Source organism: Chelonia mydas, chromosome 11 (genome assembly GCF_015237465.2).
Source record: "Chelonia mydas isolate rCheMyd1 chromosome 11, rCheMyd1.pri.v2, whole genome shotgun sequence".
NCBI classification, from domain to species: Eukaryota; Metazoa; Chordata; order Testudines; family Cheloniidae; genus Chelonia; species Chelonia mydas.
Window position 1 is genome coordinate 26,098,375 of NC_051251.2, and position 18,316 is coordinate 26,116,690.

The window sequence follows — 18,316 nt, forward strand, 5'->3', positions numbered from 1 at the left end:
GTTAGTACTTTATTAATGCGGCAGCGCATGAATAGGATCATGGTATTGGTGGACTAAAGCGAACGTTTGGTTTTTAAGCAGCAAGTTCAAGCAGAACTTTCCCTGTTCCTGCCTATTTGTTTGAGTTTAATGGTCTTTCCATTCCCTGAATAAGAGATCTGTGCAGAAACACTTATATCAAGAAAAATACTGTGAAATTGTATATAGAAATATTAATGTTCTACTTGTAACTATTCCATATTCCATTTTATTACAGAGAGAACCACGAACCAGAACGACTGGGTTTAAATGGCATAGCAGAGACAACAGTAGCAATGGAAGTGACATAACCTCAGACCAGTGGCTTAACCTGTGCTGATGGTGTAGTCATTTATATTCCAACTGAATGCAAAATACAACACTCTGTGGATCACAGGGAACTGAAACGGACCTAAATGGACTATCATTATATCGTATATTAAGTCGATATATAATGTACATTTTGTAAAATAGGGAAAATCACTACCTTGTAAAATAGTTTATTTGTATCATCAATATTATTTCTGTTACTTGAATAGTAGATATTCATCATCATGCTTTTGCACTTGAATTTGCAACTGAATGGATTTAAAAAATAATTCTTTAATGGGATCATGAGCATGAAATGAGATCCTGCATCACTTGTTTTAACTATTTATTTTGCCATGTTTACATTTTGTATCTTGTACAAATAAATCCAACTTTGTGTCTAAAAAAAAAAAGTTAAAAGATTCATAGCTAGGAAATGAAATTCTTGTAATTTTTTTCTAAAGGAAATGTAAAGTTTTCACTTGGTTCATTTTGTTTCACAATTTGATTAGATGGACTTTTTGGTAAATACTTTAGTGGCATTTCACTGTCAAATATGAAGTTCAAGGCAAAATAGTATTTTCTATTACTGTGCAGGGGAAAGGGATGGATCGATACATGCAAATTTAATGTAGTAACTCACTTTTCCATATATTTTGAATGTATATTTCTATTTATAATACCAGTTTATAAAAGATAATTACACAGAAAAAACTGACTAGGAAAAATTATGCCTCTAGCACACATTAAACTGTGCAGATATGAAAAATTTTCAACTGATTACATTTTATCTGAAGACTGCATATTTTAACTGGCTTTAAAACTGTAACACACCACGTAAAGGATATTTTACCAGGTATGTATTGCATTATATATCATTGCAATAATTATTGGATGTCTAGATATCGAGCCATCCCAGGTGGTGGGAGGGGGGAGGGTTGTGGCAAGATTGTCTTTTCAATTTTGGAGAGTTTTCCTGTGGCTACAAGGCAAGTAACGGGTTGGAAAAAGTCTGACTGTAAGCGTTGGACACCTTCGTAGTGTAGTGTTTTAGTGACTTTTTTTATATGGTTCTTGTAAATTAGATACGTGTAGTGGTGTTTCAGAATGTTTGTTTATGCACTAGTTCAGACAACTTTCCCTGTTACTTGTTCTTGATAAGTGAAAACTGCAGGGAAATAAAAATACATATCAAAACATGGACATGTTGCATATGTGTTTATTTCACAATGTGAAAACAATATGTATGTTAAGGTGGTACTGGTAGTCTTCTGAGATGTTTTTAATCCAAGTATATTCACTAAAACTGCCACTTCTATGAGAAAGTGATTGTTTCCTGCCTTTAATGTATTTGTAGTATAACAGGAGAGAAACAGTAGACCAGTGGTTGGAACTTGAGAGACCCAGGTTCAGTCCATTGGGTTTCCACCACAGAACTTAGTGTGTGACCTTGGGCAAGTCACTTATTTTTTGTGTCTCAGTTCTCCATCTGTAAAATGGGGATAACAGCACTTCACTATCTAACAGAGGTGGTAATAGTAGGAGAATTAAAGTAAACATTGTGAAGTGCTCTAATGTTGGAGTAATGGGAACCATATACAGTAGAGCCTCAGAATTACAAACATCAGAGTTACAAACTGCCCAGTCAACCACATACCTCATTTGGAACCAGAAGTATACAATCAGGCAGCAGAGACCCAAAAAAAGAGCAATACTGTGTTAAACATAAATTACTAAAAAAATAAAAGGTAAGTTTGAGAGAGAGATTTGACAAGATAAGGAAACTGTTTCTGTGCTTGTTTCATTTAAATTAAGATGTTAAAAGCCTTATTTTTCTTCTGCATCGTAAAGTTTCAAAGCTATATTAAGTCAATGTTCAGTTATAAATTTTTGAAAAGACAACCATAACATTTTGTTCAGAGTTACAAACAACCTCCATTCCCGAGGTGTTTGCAACTCTCGGGTTCTGCTGTACGTACCTTAGATAGACTTGAGTATATTAGAAATCACAGAAATAATTCCCATCTAATGCGTTGCAAGAGTTGCTTCATACAAGACCTACTTGTGTAAAACCATTTTACTAGAAATTTACTACAATTTACTACTCCATCAGGTGAGTGAGTGGGTAACATCCACAGTTAAACCCTGCAATTAAATCTGGTTTATTCTGAGTTCATGTATGTTTTATAACTATCTCACTGAAACTGAAGTGTATTGTAGAGCAAGTGGTAAAATGAGAACTTAGACTTCTGACTTGCTCTGGGGGTTGGTTTTAATTAGTTCTTCAGTTCATATTGCAGGTTTTGCACAGAAACAGACAAAAAAGAGTAAATAGTGCTTTCTCCTTCAAGCTCTATATGTTGTTGTTCTTCCTGTGTGCCAAGATATCAATTTGTGCCTTTTTTTTAGCTGTTTCAGAAAGATATATTGTTTGTCTTCTTCAAAGACACTTTTCCCTCCCATTAGCTGTTTTATTCTGTTACCGGTAATTCAGTAGATATTGTTTTGAAGTATTTTCCAGCTCTTATCTATCAGAGAGCTACCCAGCAGCCTGAGATGCTGTAGGCGGTCCAGAAGTATTCCCTATTGTTACTGATAACTAGTACCATTTTTCTCCTTAAAAAAGTTATAAGGGCCATAAGAAGAGAAAGGTGAGGTTGGGGGGGGGGGGTGTTTCAAGGAGCATTTCCTGCATATTTCTCCACAGACCTTGGAAGCCCTGTACCACTGGAGATGGTAATGGGTAAAGGATGAGTGTGGGATTTGGGTAGACAATGCATGGGATATTCAGCCCAGATCTGCCACAGTGCCTTGCATGATTGATAAATTGTTCTTTACATACACATACCCTTTGACAATTCTTTTTGGATTTTGTGTAGAACTAGTTACTTTTGTAAATAGCTAGACAGGTTGTGTGGTCTGAAGTACAAATGCTAAACTTCTCACTTGAGTTATTGGTCAGATTATTAGAAAGCGTATTGCAGAACCATTTGTCTTCTGTTTTGTACATAGCTAACAGAGAATTCTATCATTTCTACTTCTACGTCTAGTCTAGAAAGATAGCCCAAGAGGCCTTCTTTTGTTCATAAAAATGTCAGGGCATTGTGAGTACACGAACGCCAACCTGCTGAAGCTTGAAAGTATTGTATTTAGCTGATTGCAACTAAGATATATTTCAAACTATTTTAATGACTAATTTAGACTATTTTCATGGTAAATTAGACTGAGAATGTGTTGGTCACCTAGCAGTCACCTTTTGTGGCTTTCTGGAGAAGAGTTGGTCTTTAGTTACTTGAAAAACCTCTGGCTGGAGCTTTAACTAGAATGCATTATGACCAAATGTGGTGGTGGTGAAGAGGGCATCTTTATATTCTCCAAAGGCTATTTGATAAGCATGCCTGGGCAATATTACACACTTCAGAGTGTGTTCCATGTAAAGGATTAGCAGTAATGTAATGTATTTTTACTGTAAAATAGAATTGATCACACTATTTTTGTTAACAGTTTGCAGTGAATAATTAGTTTATTTTAACTGTCTGACTCAGATGTCACTCTTGCTATACAGTCTATTAGGGCTTATAAGGGCTATAGCCTGAGCTTTGTTAAAAATGAAATTTTCTTTCAGTTTGCTGTGAGGTCAGCCGTACACTTATAGATTCATAGATATTTAGGTCAGAGGGGACCATTATGATCATCTAGTCTGACCTCCTGCACAACGCAGGCCACAGAATTTCACCTACCACTCCTGCAAAAAACCTCACACCTATATCTGTGCTATTGAAGTCCTCAAATCGTAGTTTAAAGACTTCAAGGAGCAGAGAATCCTCCATCAAGGGACCCGTGCCCCATGCTACAGAGGAAGGCGAAAAACCTCCAGGGCTTCTTCCAATCTGCCCTGGAGGAAAATTCCTTCCTGACCCCAAATATGGTGATCAGCTAAACCCTGAGCATATGGGCAAGATTCATCAGCCAGATACTACAGAAAATTCTTTCCTGGGTAACTCGGATCCCACCCCATCTAATATCCCATCACAGGCCATTGGGCCTATTTACCATGAATATTTAATTATCAAAACCATGTTATCCCATCATACCATCTCCTCCATAAACTTACCGAGTTTAATCTTAAAGCCAGATAGATCTTTTGCCCCCCCTGCTTCTCTTGGAAGGCTATTCCAAAACTTCACTCCTCTGATGGTTAGAAACCTTCGTCTAATTTCTAGTCTAAACTTCCCGATGGCCAGTTTATATCCATTTGTTCTTGTGTCCACATTGGTACCGAGCTTAAATAATTCCTCTCCCTCTCCGGTATTTATCCCTCTGATATATTTATAGAGAGCAATCATATCTCCCCTCAACCTTCTTTTAGTTAGGCTAAACAAGCCAAGCTCCTTGAGTCTCCTTTCATAAGACAAGTTTTCCATTCCTCGGATCATCCTAGTAGCCCTTCTCTGTACCTGTTCCAGTTTGAATTCATCCTTCTTAAACATGGGAGACCAGAACTGCACACAGTATTCCAGGTGAGGTCTCACCAGTGCCTTGTATAACAGTACTAAAACCTCCTTATCCCTACTGGAAATACCTCTCCTGATGCATCCCAAGACCGCATTAGCTTTTTTCACGGTCATATCACATTGGCAGCTCATAGTCATCCTATGATCAACCAATACTCCAAGGTCCCTTTCCTCCTCCGTTACTTCTAATTGATGCGTCCCTAGCTTATAACTAAAATTCTTGTTATTAATCCCTAAATGCATGACCTTACACTTCTCACTATTAAATTTCATCCTATTACTATTACTCCAGTTTACAAGGTCATCCAGATCCTCCTGTAGGATATCCCTGTGCTTCTCTAAATTGGCAATACCTCCCAGCTTTGTATCATCCGCAAACTTTATTAGCACACTCCCACTTTTTGTGCCAAGGTCAGTAATAAAAAGATTAAATAAGATTGGTCCCAAAACCGATCCTTGAGGAACTCCACTGGTAACCTCCTGACAGTTCACTTCTTAGAACTGTCCCACAAATACATTTATCTTGGTTTAGCACCCAACAGTGAAAGAGAAGCCTACCAAAAAAAGCCTGTTCACTGACTGCTCATAAATTGCTGTGGCATTAAATGCCAAACAGCATTCAGTATCTTCCAGTCCCATATGGAACTGCTGTCAATTTTACTGAAAGTCCTCATCCTTGTGCCTTTGTTCAGACATTTGAGAGAACCATTTCCATGGTATCATGGGTGTTTAACTTGACCCAGAGGCCAAATATCTACTACTGTACTTGACAAAGTACAGACAAGGTTAAAGTCATATTTTGACATGCTTCTAGATTTTTCAGGAACAACGTAACTTTTTAAAAGCATGCAGTGGAACTAATGGAGTTAATAGCCACTTTGTCCATTGTAAAGTAACCAGAAAATGTCTACTGTCCTCTGGATGTCAGTTTAATTAGTATTCAGCTAATTGACCATGTAGATAACTGTACAGCAGGTAGGCATATTACTTTTTAAATATATGTCTAAATACTATAGTATCTTCCAGTATGAGCACATGCAGCCAACAAACTATCCAAGAATTATGAAATTGATTGCTCCATTCATAATCAATATGTAGTATGCATATTAATTGTTTAAAACCATATTGAGGAATCTTAGGGGGTCTCGGGTTAATTTTCATCAATTTCATTGCCTTTTAAATAGTATTAGAAAAAGAAAAGAAGTGACAAATAATCCTGAATTCCGGCATGAATCTACAAAAAAATCAGAACTCTAGTAAGAAACTATTCTTAATGTCTCTTTATGCCTGAATGGAGCAGGGATTACCAACGAGTGGGTTATATTTCTGTGATGGCAATCTGGTGTGTGTTAATGATACAATATCTGTCTTACCTCTGACTTTTATTGTGAACATAGACTTATCCTCAGCATAATTTAAACTGTTTTGTGCTTTAATGGTTATTAATTATTAAGGAAGATGTGGTCTGGCAACAAAAAATAGTTCAAGTGTAATTCAACTTCAGTTTTTTCCTTTGGGTTTTGAACACAATCTAAAGATTCATCCATGTATGTTAAGTACTGTAGGACTGAGTGATTGCTTGACATATTAGTTTGATACATTTTAATGTTAATTTCTTTCAAATTACTACCTGTGCACCACAACAAAATTACATTCCCTAAAAATTGCACCAAATACTGATTTTTGAAAATTGGGTTCAAGGTGATCAGAAATTGACCCTGCAAACTGTGTTATGAGATTTCTCAAATAATTGAGTCTAATAGTGGGGCAAGCAATTAAATTATAAATATTGACTTGTACTAAATCAGTCGTGTGTTCGTTCTGACGGGAGGGAGAGGTGGTCAAGGAGCACATCAGCAAAAAATGTCAACTGTAGTGTCTGGGAGTTTGAGGAATACCACCTAAACATAATGGGCTAAATTCCACCCTCAGTTACATGCTAGTTTAACTGGAGCTGCATCTGTTCAACTGAGGGCGATGTTCCACCCATTGTTCCTACTTTTGTAGTGTTTCAAAGATTCTGTTTTGCATCCTCCACTTTATATTTGAGAATTAAAAATAAATAAATAAAATTAGATCAAAACCGACAGACAATAACAGTGAAAACAAACATGGGATCCTGACCTGTTCTGTCGGATGTTTGCATAAGGTTGAGATGTATTGTGAACTTCTCTCACATGCATAAATAAAGTGCATTGGTCATGACTTTCCTCCTGATCTTTAGTTTCACAGTGGATAAGTATCCCATTGTGAGAAACAGATTATAGCTACCACAAACCAAATGCTGATTCATGAACAAAACCTAACAAATCAGAATCCCAGTATAATCAGTTTAATAATAGGTCATGAAGACAATTGTCCTAATATTGCTGTTTTTAGAACAGAAATTTCAGAATCCCAACTGTTTAATAATATAAACTAAACTAGAAATTTACTAGCTAAGTGGGCATTTGACTTCAATATTCCAGGGTTGGGAAGCCAGTGCAAACAGTGGAAATTCCCTTTTTTTTTTGGAAAAGGAGCCAATGCATATCAAGAAAGCCTGGGTGCCAAACCTTTCTCATAACCCTTCCCAGACATTGCTACCCAGATTCTCCTGCTTCCTTGAAACCATTTTCCTTTGCTTCAGATGGTCACTAAGTTTTTATGGAGCAGCAGCAGAAGAAACCAGGAAGACGCTCTTCCTCTCCTGATTCAACCCACTTCAGCTACCTGATGTGGGTCCTGTTTACACTGAGTGCCTTCAACAGCCAGCTGGCAGTGGAAGTACTTCTGGGTTGAAAGGTGATCACACTGCATGTCCCTGCAAAGCTGTGCAGAAAGGCCAGGAATAGACCCTTGATCAGTGGAGCCAGACAAGAGATTCTCCTGGACTGATTGCAAGCTGAAACAGTTAAGAGATTTCCATTCTTTCTTTGGGCCCCCTCCCCCACCTCAGTTGGACCAGGCTATGCAACCTTACGTCTTTCTCCTGGTGTAGACATTTTCTCTTCCTGCCAACCCAAAAAATTTAACCAGTGCCCACTTCCTCAATCCTTTTTTTGTTTTGGTTTGTTCCTTCCTTCCTTTGCAGGAGAGAAGACCATCTTCCTTGCAGACTTCCTCCTGCTCTGCCCTTGCCTATGGACACTTTGGAAGGCGAAGAGGACTCTGACTCTGAGCCCTTCTACTCTGGTTGCCCCTTCCCCTGCCATCTGTGATATGGTTGGTTAGAGAACATCAGGAGTGTCTCCTATCTCAGTCTCCAAGATGACTTCCTGACATGGCTCTCAGTTTGCTGGAAATATCTGCCAACTAGATGCTGCCTTCCCAGAGTTGTGACGTGCCTACTCCAACGTGGTCTAACCAGTGGCCTCCCATTCAAAACCATCTGGCCTCCTAGATTCCAGTATTATTCAGAAGAACTCAGCCCCGGGGTGGAAGGTGCTGTAAGTAGGATCTTTGACCAAGGAAACATTCCAATAACTACAGAAGACTTCAGATTCTATTTATCCAGAGCAGCCATATCTCCAGCTCTCTGGGTTCAGCCCTGGAGGGGAGGCATGTCTTCAAAATGTAGACTTCTGCTTCTTCCATTCATAGGCCCAAGATTGTTTGGAGATATCCTTAGCTCCAATCTCAAAGTTATGAAGGAAAATACATCTCTTCCTATTTCACAAGCCCTCATGAATAAAAGCAAGCCTGCTCCTTCCTTTTCCTTCTTTCCTAGATAGCAATTAACAGTAAAACAAATTTGTGTCTAAGTGGGAAAGGAAACACATGCAGCAGATCTGGCAATATAGCTGACAAGCTGTTACGACCCAACTAGTCTTTAAAATGTAGGACACGGACACAAGCAGGGATACCATACAAAATAATAGGAGATGGCATTCTTTTCTTTAGCATATCAAATTATCAATCTTTAGCATATCAAATTATTATTTATACGGCACCCAGTAAATGCACTTAATGACTCAACATTTCTCATGTGAACCAATGATGGTATACATGTAAATAGTAGCTTTGGGATGAAGGTTAATTTGGGTTTAAGATGTTAATTAAAAAGTTGCATCTGTATACTGAAACTATGGTTAAAACCATGTAACCAAGCAGGATAAGTAACAAGAGAGGGGTTAGAGCAGGGGGAGTGGACTCAGGGTTTTCCATGTAGGTTCCCTAGCCACTGGACTACAGAGTGTGTCTCTGTCTCTCTCTCTCTCTCTCTCTCTTTCCCTCTTCTTTCCCCAGTAACAGTTTGGATAAATACTTTGGATAAATAAAAACAGTAACTGTGGATAAATACTTAAAGTCACAAGCACTAGTGCTTGATTCCCACCATCATTATCCATAATAGAATGAATATTCCTGAATTCACAGTCTTTTCACTGAAAAAGTTGCTGTCAGCGTAAAGTGCCTTTTAAACACACATCATCCCACACACTTGCATGACTAATATGTGACTAGGTGAGACAGCTTTGTAAATGACACCAGAAGATGGCACCATAAACCTGCAGTGGTATTTCACTCTTTGTAGACGTTACTCCGAAAGAATTTTGCTTTGCTTTTTAAAAGCAACAAGAGTGTTACTTGGCCACACAGTAAAACTCAGAGGATTTTGCATAATCATTGAAAATGTTTGGTATAGTTTAGAAAGAAAATTAAAGGAGGCAGCCTTCTTATGTACCTCCCAGGTCAGTGGTTCTCAACAAGGGGTACATGTAGCCCAGGATTACACAGATGTCTTCCAGGGGATATATCAGCTTTTCTAGATATTTGCCTAGTTTTGCAACAGGCTACATAAAAAGCACTAGCAACGTCGGTACACACTATAATTTCATATAATGACATTTATATGCACTATATAATATACACTGAAATGTAAGTACAATATTTATATTCCAATTTACTTATTTTATAATTATATGGGGGAAATGGGAAAAAGCAAGTTTTCAGTAATAGTGTGCTGCAACACTTGTATTTTTATGTCTGATTTTGTAAGCAGGTAGTTTTTAAGTGAGGTGAAACTTGGGGGTATGCAAGAAAAATCAGACTGCTGAAAGAGGTACAGTAGTCTGGAAATGTTGAGAGCCACTGTTCTAAATCTTCTATAAAAGAAAATTGTATTAGGGATGCTTATGAAATTACTTAAATTTGTACTTTTATCCTAAAATGATGATTAATAGTAGTAAAATTAAACTAACTCAATTGTGTTTAATAAGCACAATCACATTTGCCGATGAAACATAACCAAAACTCATATGGCCATGCTTGATTTTAAAGACATGGGTAATCCCATTGAATTCAATATGACTTATGCACATAGTTAAGTGCTTTGCTTATGGGTTACTCAAACTTGAAGTTAAGCACAGGCTTGCTTTTTTTTCTTTCTGAATCACGGCCAAAAGTAGCTTTTCTTAACATGCTTCTTAGTAGAACTGGTCAAAAATTTTTCCCTCTGAACATTTTTCCATTGGAAAATTCCATTTTGTTGAAATCTAAACTTTGACTTTTTACAGATTTCAATGACATTTTGTTATTTAAAAAATTGAAGTGAAGCATTTGGGAACAGAATATTTTTATTTTTTTTGTTTTGAAACTTTCCATTTTTTATTTTATATACTATAATATAGTAAAGTCAAAATTTGAAGTAAATATTTCAGTTTTATTGAAGTGGGATGTTTCAGCGGACCCAAACTGAACCTTTTACTCTGTGCACGTGTGTGTGTGTGTGCGTGCGCGCAAATTTTGTTTTTCAGGAAATTTTGAATGTTTTTGGTTGTATTCCAATTTGGAGCAAAAACAAGTGTAAAAATCATTGGCATGTCCTGCCAAACAGAGGTTCTGGTTCTTGCACAGCTCTATGCCTTGGGATTACAGTTTTAAACATAACTAAAGTATTTTGTATTAGCCAAATCAAAATGCCCTGTGATTCGGATATAGGTTAGAATTTATCTCTATCACGCTTCTTTCAGAAACAAAAAAGTAAACAACGCAGCAACACCTTATGTGGTTAGGCAGAAATTTTTCCTGTGAGCAGGTTATTTCACAACTACTTACTGCTATGTTAACTCACATGTTCCTCTGAAAGCACAGGCAAGATACTAGAGTAAAAGGGCCACTGTTTTGATCTAGTATGGTAAGTTTAGAGTTCAAGATCCAGGCCTGGTTTCTTGTTGTTAACTTGCAGGACCTAGGATTGTATGTGCTCTGCCCTGGGAGATGGAGCACATTTTGTTCACTGTGTGTCTAATGCTAACTTTAGACTGTAGGTGCCTCAGGGCAAGGGCTTTTTTCTTTGTTAAATGCCACATATGCTTATGGTGTTCTGTAAATAATAAACACATCCAACAATGTTCTCAGGCTTCAGAAAGAGCAGCATGCAGCCCGCCTCCGTGGAAAGGCAGCTTTATGGAGTCTGCAAGGGAGGCTGGGGAGTAAGCAGTTTATCCCTAAAAATCAGTATTGCTCCCAGGACTGGCATTACGTTAACATAACTGCTGCCTAGTTTAAACTGATATAATCCAGGAAATTAGGAGTAATGGCTAAAATTGTGTCATTAACTCACTCTACTGTGTACAACTATTGCAGATCACAGGCTATGGCAGCTCTCCCATTTCTTGGGAGCCTCTGTTAGTGAGCAACTTTATAGGGAGCAGGAACAATGGAGTGAGTTAGGGACAGAGCTTCTGCCTTAACTCTGAAGGAAGCATACAAAATGGGTAGGAATTTTCAAAATGCGTGTTCTTTATCTAACATCTAGCCCATAAAGATGTCTTAAGAGAATGTTTATTAATGTTAATTAATAATTTAATACAAACTCTGACTTTATCCCCACCTCTAATAATTTGGTTTATTGTATGTTTCTCTTTTGAAACAAGCCATTGTTCTGCTTTCAAACACCATCCTGAGAAAAGCTGAGCATCCTCCAGTCCCAGTGAAATAAGAGAAAGTTGAGGGTGCAGCTCACCTCACAGGATTGGGCCTTGGAAGAGTAACTAAACATGAAGCTGTGCTAATCATGGCTCTGATCCTGCAAACACTTAGAGATGCACTTAACTTTACTACTACCTAAGTCAGTGGTACTACTTATGGTAGTAAATTAAGGGTTTACAGAATCAGGGCTTATGTTAGCATGTTGTCTGGTTTCTAAGTGAAATATGGGAGATTTTTAAAAATTAAGTGGTTCTTAATTCACCAAACTCCTGCTGGCTACAGTGAGATGAGAAACACTTCACTAAATTTATCAAAAATGTATAATTTTGGTAAATTTAGGCACATGAAATATGTATTTGTTAGTATTTTATCCTCTGATTATATTTTCATTTGATTTTGAAAAATAACTGTTGAAAAATAGTATTAGAACAATAAAGTGAAAACCACACACCTAAAATCATATATTGCACTATTCATGTACTGCATTGGCGTGAATATCCATGCAAATAATATTTTTCCCAGTGCCAGTTAACTATGTAGAAGTATTCTCAATAGATAAATAAATGCCACTATAATACGAACCTTTGTTGAGAAAAACTGTAGTAAATCATTGGCACTTGGGGAAGTTAGCCCAACACAAACGATTACCCATTTCAGCATAAATCTGTTTTATGGTTTGTTAGTAACTGTTGTTAACATGCAAAAATAAAAAGTAAATAAATGAAATAACAAAGTATAAAAACAGCACAGAATTATTATTTTATTGAATGTAGAAATACCTGAAATGATCCAACTGATCTTGGCTAAATGTCTGTCTCTGCCCTAGGTGCACGGTGTTGTTAAAAAAGCTATTAATTACCAAAATGTTTTAAAGCACCACTCACCTGCTCAGTGTACACAAGCTCCTGGACTGGGGAATTGTCAGGCATGCTCTGGTGAAATTGGAATGAGCGGTGCATATTTCAAGGAAAAGCTGAATTCCAATTTATATTCCAATTCTTCTCTCCCCTTTCAGGTGCTTGTTACATTCTCAGATAAAGTACTTTGGGCTTGGCCCCAAAATGAATCTCTGGAAGCATGTACCGGAGCCAGATATAGAATTGTGACATCACCCAGAGTACAATCCAGACTGATGGACAGCTGTGGCCCTTCAATTCCCCAACCTAGGGGTGCTTTTTACACTGCTTCGCTGTGAAACCAACCACTCCTGGTCTGCCCACACAGCCTCCAGCATGTAAATCATCCCAGCTGAGTGCTATGTCCAGCCACTCATGAATTACACTATGGGCAACACCAGTGAACTCCTGGTCCCAGACTTTCCCACAGAAATGTGTGTCTTGTACTGCCCAGCCCCCCCGGACAACACAAGCTCATATAAAGTCTATCATTTTCTATTCATGAAATGATGTACACAAATCTTGTTATCCTAAATGAAGTTTCCCAAACACATCAAATTTTATTAACTACAGAAAGATAGATTTTAGGTGATTACAAGTAATAAGGCATAAAAGTCAGAATTGGTTACAAAGAAATAAAAGATAAAACACAAACTACTACCTAACTTAACAAGCTAAGTGAACTTTTAAAGCAAAAGGATCTCTCTCACCACATGTTCTAGAAGTCTTACGGGCTGATTCTTTCAGCCAAGATCTCGCCCTAGTTCAGTGAGGCTTCCTTTGTCCTTCAACTGTTGTTGATGCTGTGAGTAGAAATGAAGGGGGAAGTAATCTAGGGAGTTTGCCCCCTTTCTTATAGCAATTCTCTTCTTCGAGAATCAGCTCCAGCTGGGATGCAGGTGACAAAGTTCATGGGATGGGAACTTGCACCTATTTTCCTTGTGAAGATGTACATTTCTCACTCAAGCCTTTTTTCCTGCCCAAAAATGGCCACTTAAACCAGGGACAGTCCATTTGTTAACACATGGCTGAAATGCTAGTTTGCCTTTTGTCTCTGAGGAACAGGTTTCTGCCCGCTTTTCTAAATTTGGCGTATGTTTCAGCAATCTCATACGGTAGAATTTTATAACCTTACATACAATGTTGCCATACACATTTTACCAGGGCAATAATCAGCAAATTATGAGTTTTCTAATGATACCTCACAAGGCATACTTTGTACAAAATTTATCATAGCCTTGAAACAGGGTAAACAGCGGGATACAGTCTGTCACAATAATACACCAAGTGGCATTAAGACACTGTAAACAGAAAAGACCATAATGTCAGCAAAGAAATAAAAATAAAAAGTTATCAGCTAGAGTGAAAGCCATACTCTATACGGGAATGGAGACTATGGAATGAGCGAAGCCCTACCCTTTACATGTGCACATTATCCAGTCTTCTGCTAAATAGTTAATGCAGAAGCCCAAGCTCATGGTACTTGACCACAGAAAGTGTTTTTGCTAAGATACAGTGCCCTTGCAGGGTCCAGGCTGTTTCAACTAAAACTCTTTCTGAAATGCACTAAAGAGAGAAAAATTGGCCTCACATCCCCTCATATGAAGTGCTTTTGGGAACAGCTAGCAGCACTTCTCTGTGAGAATGGAAGGGAACATTGTTTGTATTTATTTTCCTGTGGCCACCAAAGGGCTTGGATAAATGTTTTGTACTTTAATTTTAGTCACCGTAACATGTAAAGACAAAGAAAGGGGGCCATGGGGGAAGGGAAATGAATGTAAAAACCAAGCTGACCTGACATAGACCAGTTCTGTAACATGTTATTCAGGGCTAGCCCTCTATGCCTGCAGGCAGCCTCATTAAACCACATGGGTCGGGGTCTTCCTCCATGGAACAAATTGCAGGACTAGGACTCATAGCCCCCAGTTCTGAACTACTTACACGTACAGTGGACCCTGAGAGTTATGAACATCTTGGGAGTGGAGATTGTTCATAATTGAAATGTTTGTAATTCTGAACAAAACATGAAGGTTGTTCTTTCAAAAGTTTACAACTGAACCTTGACTTAATACAACTTTAAAAATTTACTATGCAGAAGAAAAATACTGCTTTTAACCATCGTAATTTAAATCACAAAATCCTAGAATATCACGGTTGGAAGAGACCTCAGGAGGTCATCTAGTCCAACCCCCTGCTCAAAGCAGGACCAATCACTAACTAAATCATCCCAGCCAGGGGTTTGTCAAGCCTGACCTTAAAAACTTCTAAGGAAGGAGATTCCACCACCTCCCTAGGTAACGCATTCCAGTGTTTCACCACCCTCCTAGTGAAAAAGTTTTTCCTAATATCCAACCTAAACCTCCCCCACTGCAACTTGAGACCATTACTCCTCGTTCTGTCATCTGCTACCACTGAGAACAGACTAGATTCATCCTCTTTGGAACCCCCTTTCGGGTAGTTGAAAGCAGCTATCACCTCATCCTCATTCTTTTCTTCCGCAGACTAAACAATCCCAGTTCCCTCAGCCTCTCCTCATAAGTCATGTGTTCCAGTCCCCTAATCATTTTTGTTGCCCTCCGCTGGACGTTTTCTAATTTTTCCACATCCTTCTTGTAGTGTGGGGCCCAAAACTGGACACAGTACTCCAGATGAGGCCTCACCAATGTCAAATAGAGGGGAACGATCACGTCCCTCGATCTGCTGGCAATGCCCCTACTTATACATCCCAAAATGCCATTGGTCTTCTTGGCAACAAGAGCACACTGTTGACTCATATCCAGTTTCTCGTCCACTGTAACCCCTAGGTCCTTTTCTGCAGAACTGCTGCCGAGCCATTCGGGCCCTAGTCTGTAGCAGTGCATGGGATTCTTCCGTCCTAAGTGCAGGACTCTGCACTTGTCACTGTTGAACCTCATCAGATTTCTTTTGGCCCAATCCTCTAATTTGTCTAGGTCCCTCTGTATCCTATCCCTACCCTCCAGCATATCTACCTCTCCTCCCAGTTTAGTGTCATCTGCAAACTTGCTGAGGGTGCAATCCACACCATCCGCCAGATCATTTATGAAGATATTGAACAAAACTGGACTGAGGACCGACCCTGGGGGCACTCCACTTGATACCGGCTGCCAACTAGAATGAAACAAGCACAGAGACAATCTCCTTACCTTGTCAAATCTTTTTTTTTAAACTTTCCCTTTATCGTTTTAGTAGTTTACATTGAACACAATACTGTACAGTATTTGCTTTCTTGGCTCTGCTGTTGCCGGAGTGCATACTTCTGGTTCCAAATGAGGTGTGTGGTTAACAGGTCAGTTTGCATAGGCAGCGGGTGAACCACTGGTTGAGGGAGACTAGTCCCCGGTCAGCCCCGCCCTCAGCTGTGGATCCGACCCCTTCCCTTGCCAGAGGGCCCCCCCCCACTGTGGCCACCAGTCCCCCCCACACACCTCAAACTGCTGAGCAGGTGGGTGATGCATGGCCTCCCCTGAGTGCAGGGTGGGTGGGCAGCACACAGCCCCCCAGACTCCAAGTGCAGACTGGAAGGGGGTGCAGGGCCCCCCACAGCACCCCCATTGCCCTCAAGCACAGGGGGGGCAGCCCCAGCAACTCCAGCCCCCTCCCCAGTGCCAGGTGGCACGGTCCCCCACACCCGGGGGCCCTCCAGTGCTGTGCAGCTCCAGCCACCTCAAGTCCCGGCTGCCCTGGCCTCAGCCCCAGCATGCTTCCCTGAAGCGGAGCAGCCTGCCTGGGTTGGGGCCAAGGGGGAAGGGCAAGCAGGAGAGGGCTTCAGGCAGGAGCATGGGCAGGGCCATGCTGGGGTCTTTGGGGAGGCACAGCATTCCCTAGCCTATGCAATGCACCGCCCATGTCAGTTTGTAACTCTGGTGTTCGTAACACTGAGGTTTTACAATATGCTTAATTTCACTCATAGGCGCAATCCCATTGATGTCAGAGTGGGACTACATGCTTTGCTAGGGCAGGGCCTGCAGCAGCAAAAGCTTGGGCCTGCACTAGTTGCTTCCATTTACTCTCTACCAGCAAGCATCAGCATCAGCCTAGATAAATCTCTTCAAGGAGGAGAAAGATGCCCATGATAGCCATGGACAATAAAAGAACATTTAAAACAAATTGAGACTGACCTATTACCAACCATGCCCCAGCTTGCAGAACAGTCTTTTGCCCTGATGCTGTAAACTGGGCCAAGCATGTGGCCTCAGCAGGCCTCCCTAGTGAACTTCTTTATCAAGGTGGCTGCGGTGATTTGCCTGCAGAGATTTGCCTTCCTGCTGATGGCTTAGGCCAATTGATCCTGCAAACACCTGGGCATGTGCCCTGATAGTCTGACTGAAGTCAGTAGATGACAAGCATGTCAATGTGAGATGATCTATTGGGATAAATTCCTGCCCCCATACAGAGCCTAACTGAATAGAGCTGTGGGGGGAGAGGTATGGGGGCTACCAATGTGGAGCTCACTGCAGGATCTGAACCTTAGTGAGCAAGTGACAGAAAGGGGACAGGACTGCTCCCCTCTTATGGGACAGTGAGATGGGAACAGCTCTCTCGCTCTCTCTAATACCAAGATTAGTCCTTTGTTCTCCTTACTGCACATAAGTATCAGCAACCCCTTATATACCCCACAAAAAGAGAAAGAACAGGTGTCACCCATGCTGTAAGATGGGGCTCTGTCTAATGCTCCTAAGGGTGTTTGCAGTTCAACAGAGAACATAGCAAGCTTTGTGTTCTACAGCAATATAGAGCACTATATTGGTTCTGCAGGGGTAAATGTTTGGCCTGCTTCTATTTACCTATTTTTTTTCCTTAGTAGGAACATAGAAGACAATAACGTTGTTGAGACTATGTTGAAGAAAGATTTAGCAAGGACTCTGGTTGTTTTGTGACAATACTATATAAAGGGAAGGGAAGCCGGTGGGGTAAGCTTTATAGTACAAAAGTTTGCAGAAGAGTGTGTGTCTTATTATGGGGTGGGAACTACAACCATTCTAATGAGAAACTAAAAACTGTTCTAGTTTGCTCAGAAATAGTTCCTTAGTAATGAAGAAACTGGAAATATAAATTAGTCAGAATGGTCTTTCATAAGACATCACCCGCTGGTCATGAATTGTAAATCTGCAGTCTGAGGCTAGTGAAAAGCTTGAAGTATATGGGGAGGCATGTTAATTTGTTGATAATCTGTAGGAACAAATCACACGATACAGACTATACAGCAATAGTCTACCACACACTGCACATTGCTAACTACCTTAGACGTTGTCAAGGCTGATTCCCCACTCTGACTTTGAGTGCAGAAGGTGGGGGCCCACAAGGATTCTAAAAAATAATACTAGCCACTCCAGGCTTGTATTAAACTCCCAAGGTTACAGCTTCTCTCTGACCTTGGATGGGTAGATGCTGCCACCACCCAAATGCAAAAAAACCCTTTTGAGAACCCAGAAAGGCGCCCTTTGGAATTCCTTCCTGTGGGGTACCCTCAAGCCCTTTCACCCCACCCCCAGGAAGAGCTGAGAAAGAAAAACAAAGAAAATCAGCTGTTGCCACCAGCTAATTAAACAACAAATCTCTTATGGACACAAAAACCCAATCCTATTCTTAAAAAAGGTAAATTTTATTAAAAACAAACAAAAAAAGAAAATACATCTGGAACTTAGG

At 39.8% G+C, this 18,316-nt stretch overlaps 1 protein-coding gene across 2 annotated transcripts in view; it reads left to right on the forward strand.

Annotated features, from left to right (window-relative positions):
- EPC2 (enhancer of polycomb homolog 2) overlaps positions 1 to 1,530 on the forward strand; it is an 85,946-nt gene extending 84,416 nt beyond the window's left edge. For both annotated transcript variants that reach the window (XM_007061786.4, XM_037912055.2), the window contains one exon: positions 257 to 1,530. In XM_007061786.4, coding sequence (XP_007061848.1) covers positions 257 to 329 — 73 coding nt within the window. In that variant the 3' untranslated portion in view covers positions 330 to 1,530. The remainder of the gene's footprint in view (positions 1 to 256) is intronic.
- Positions 1,531 to 18,316: the final 16,786 nt, after the last annotated feature.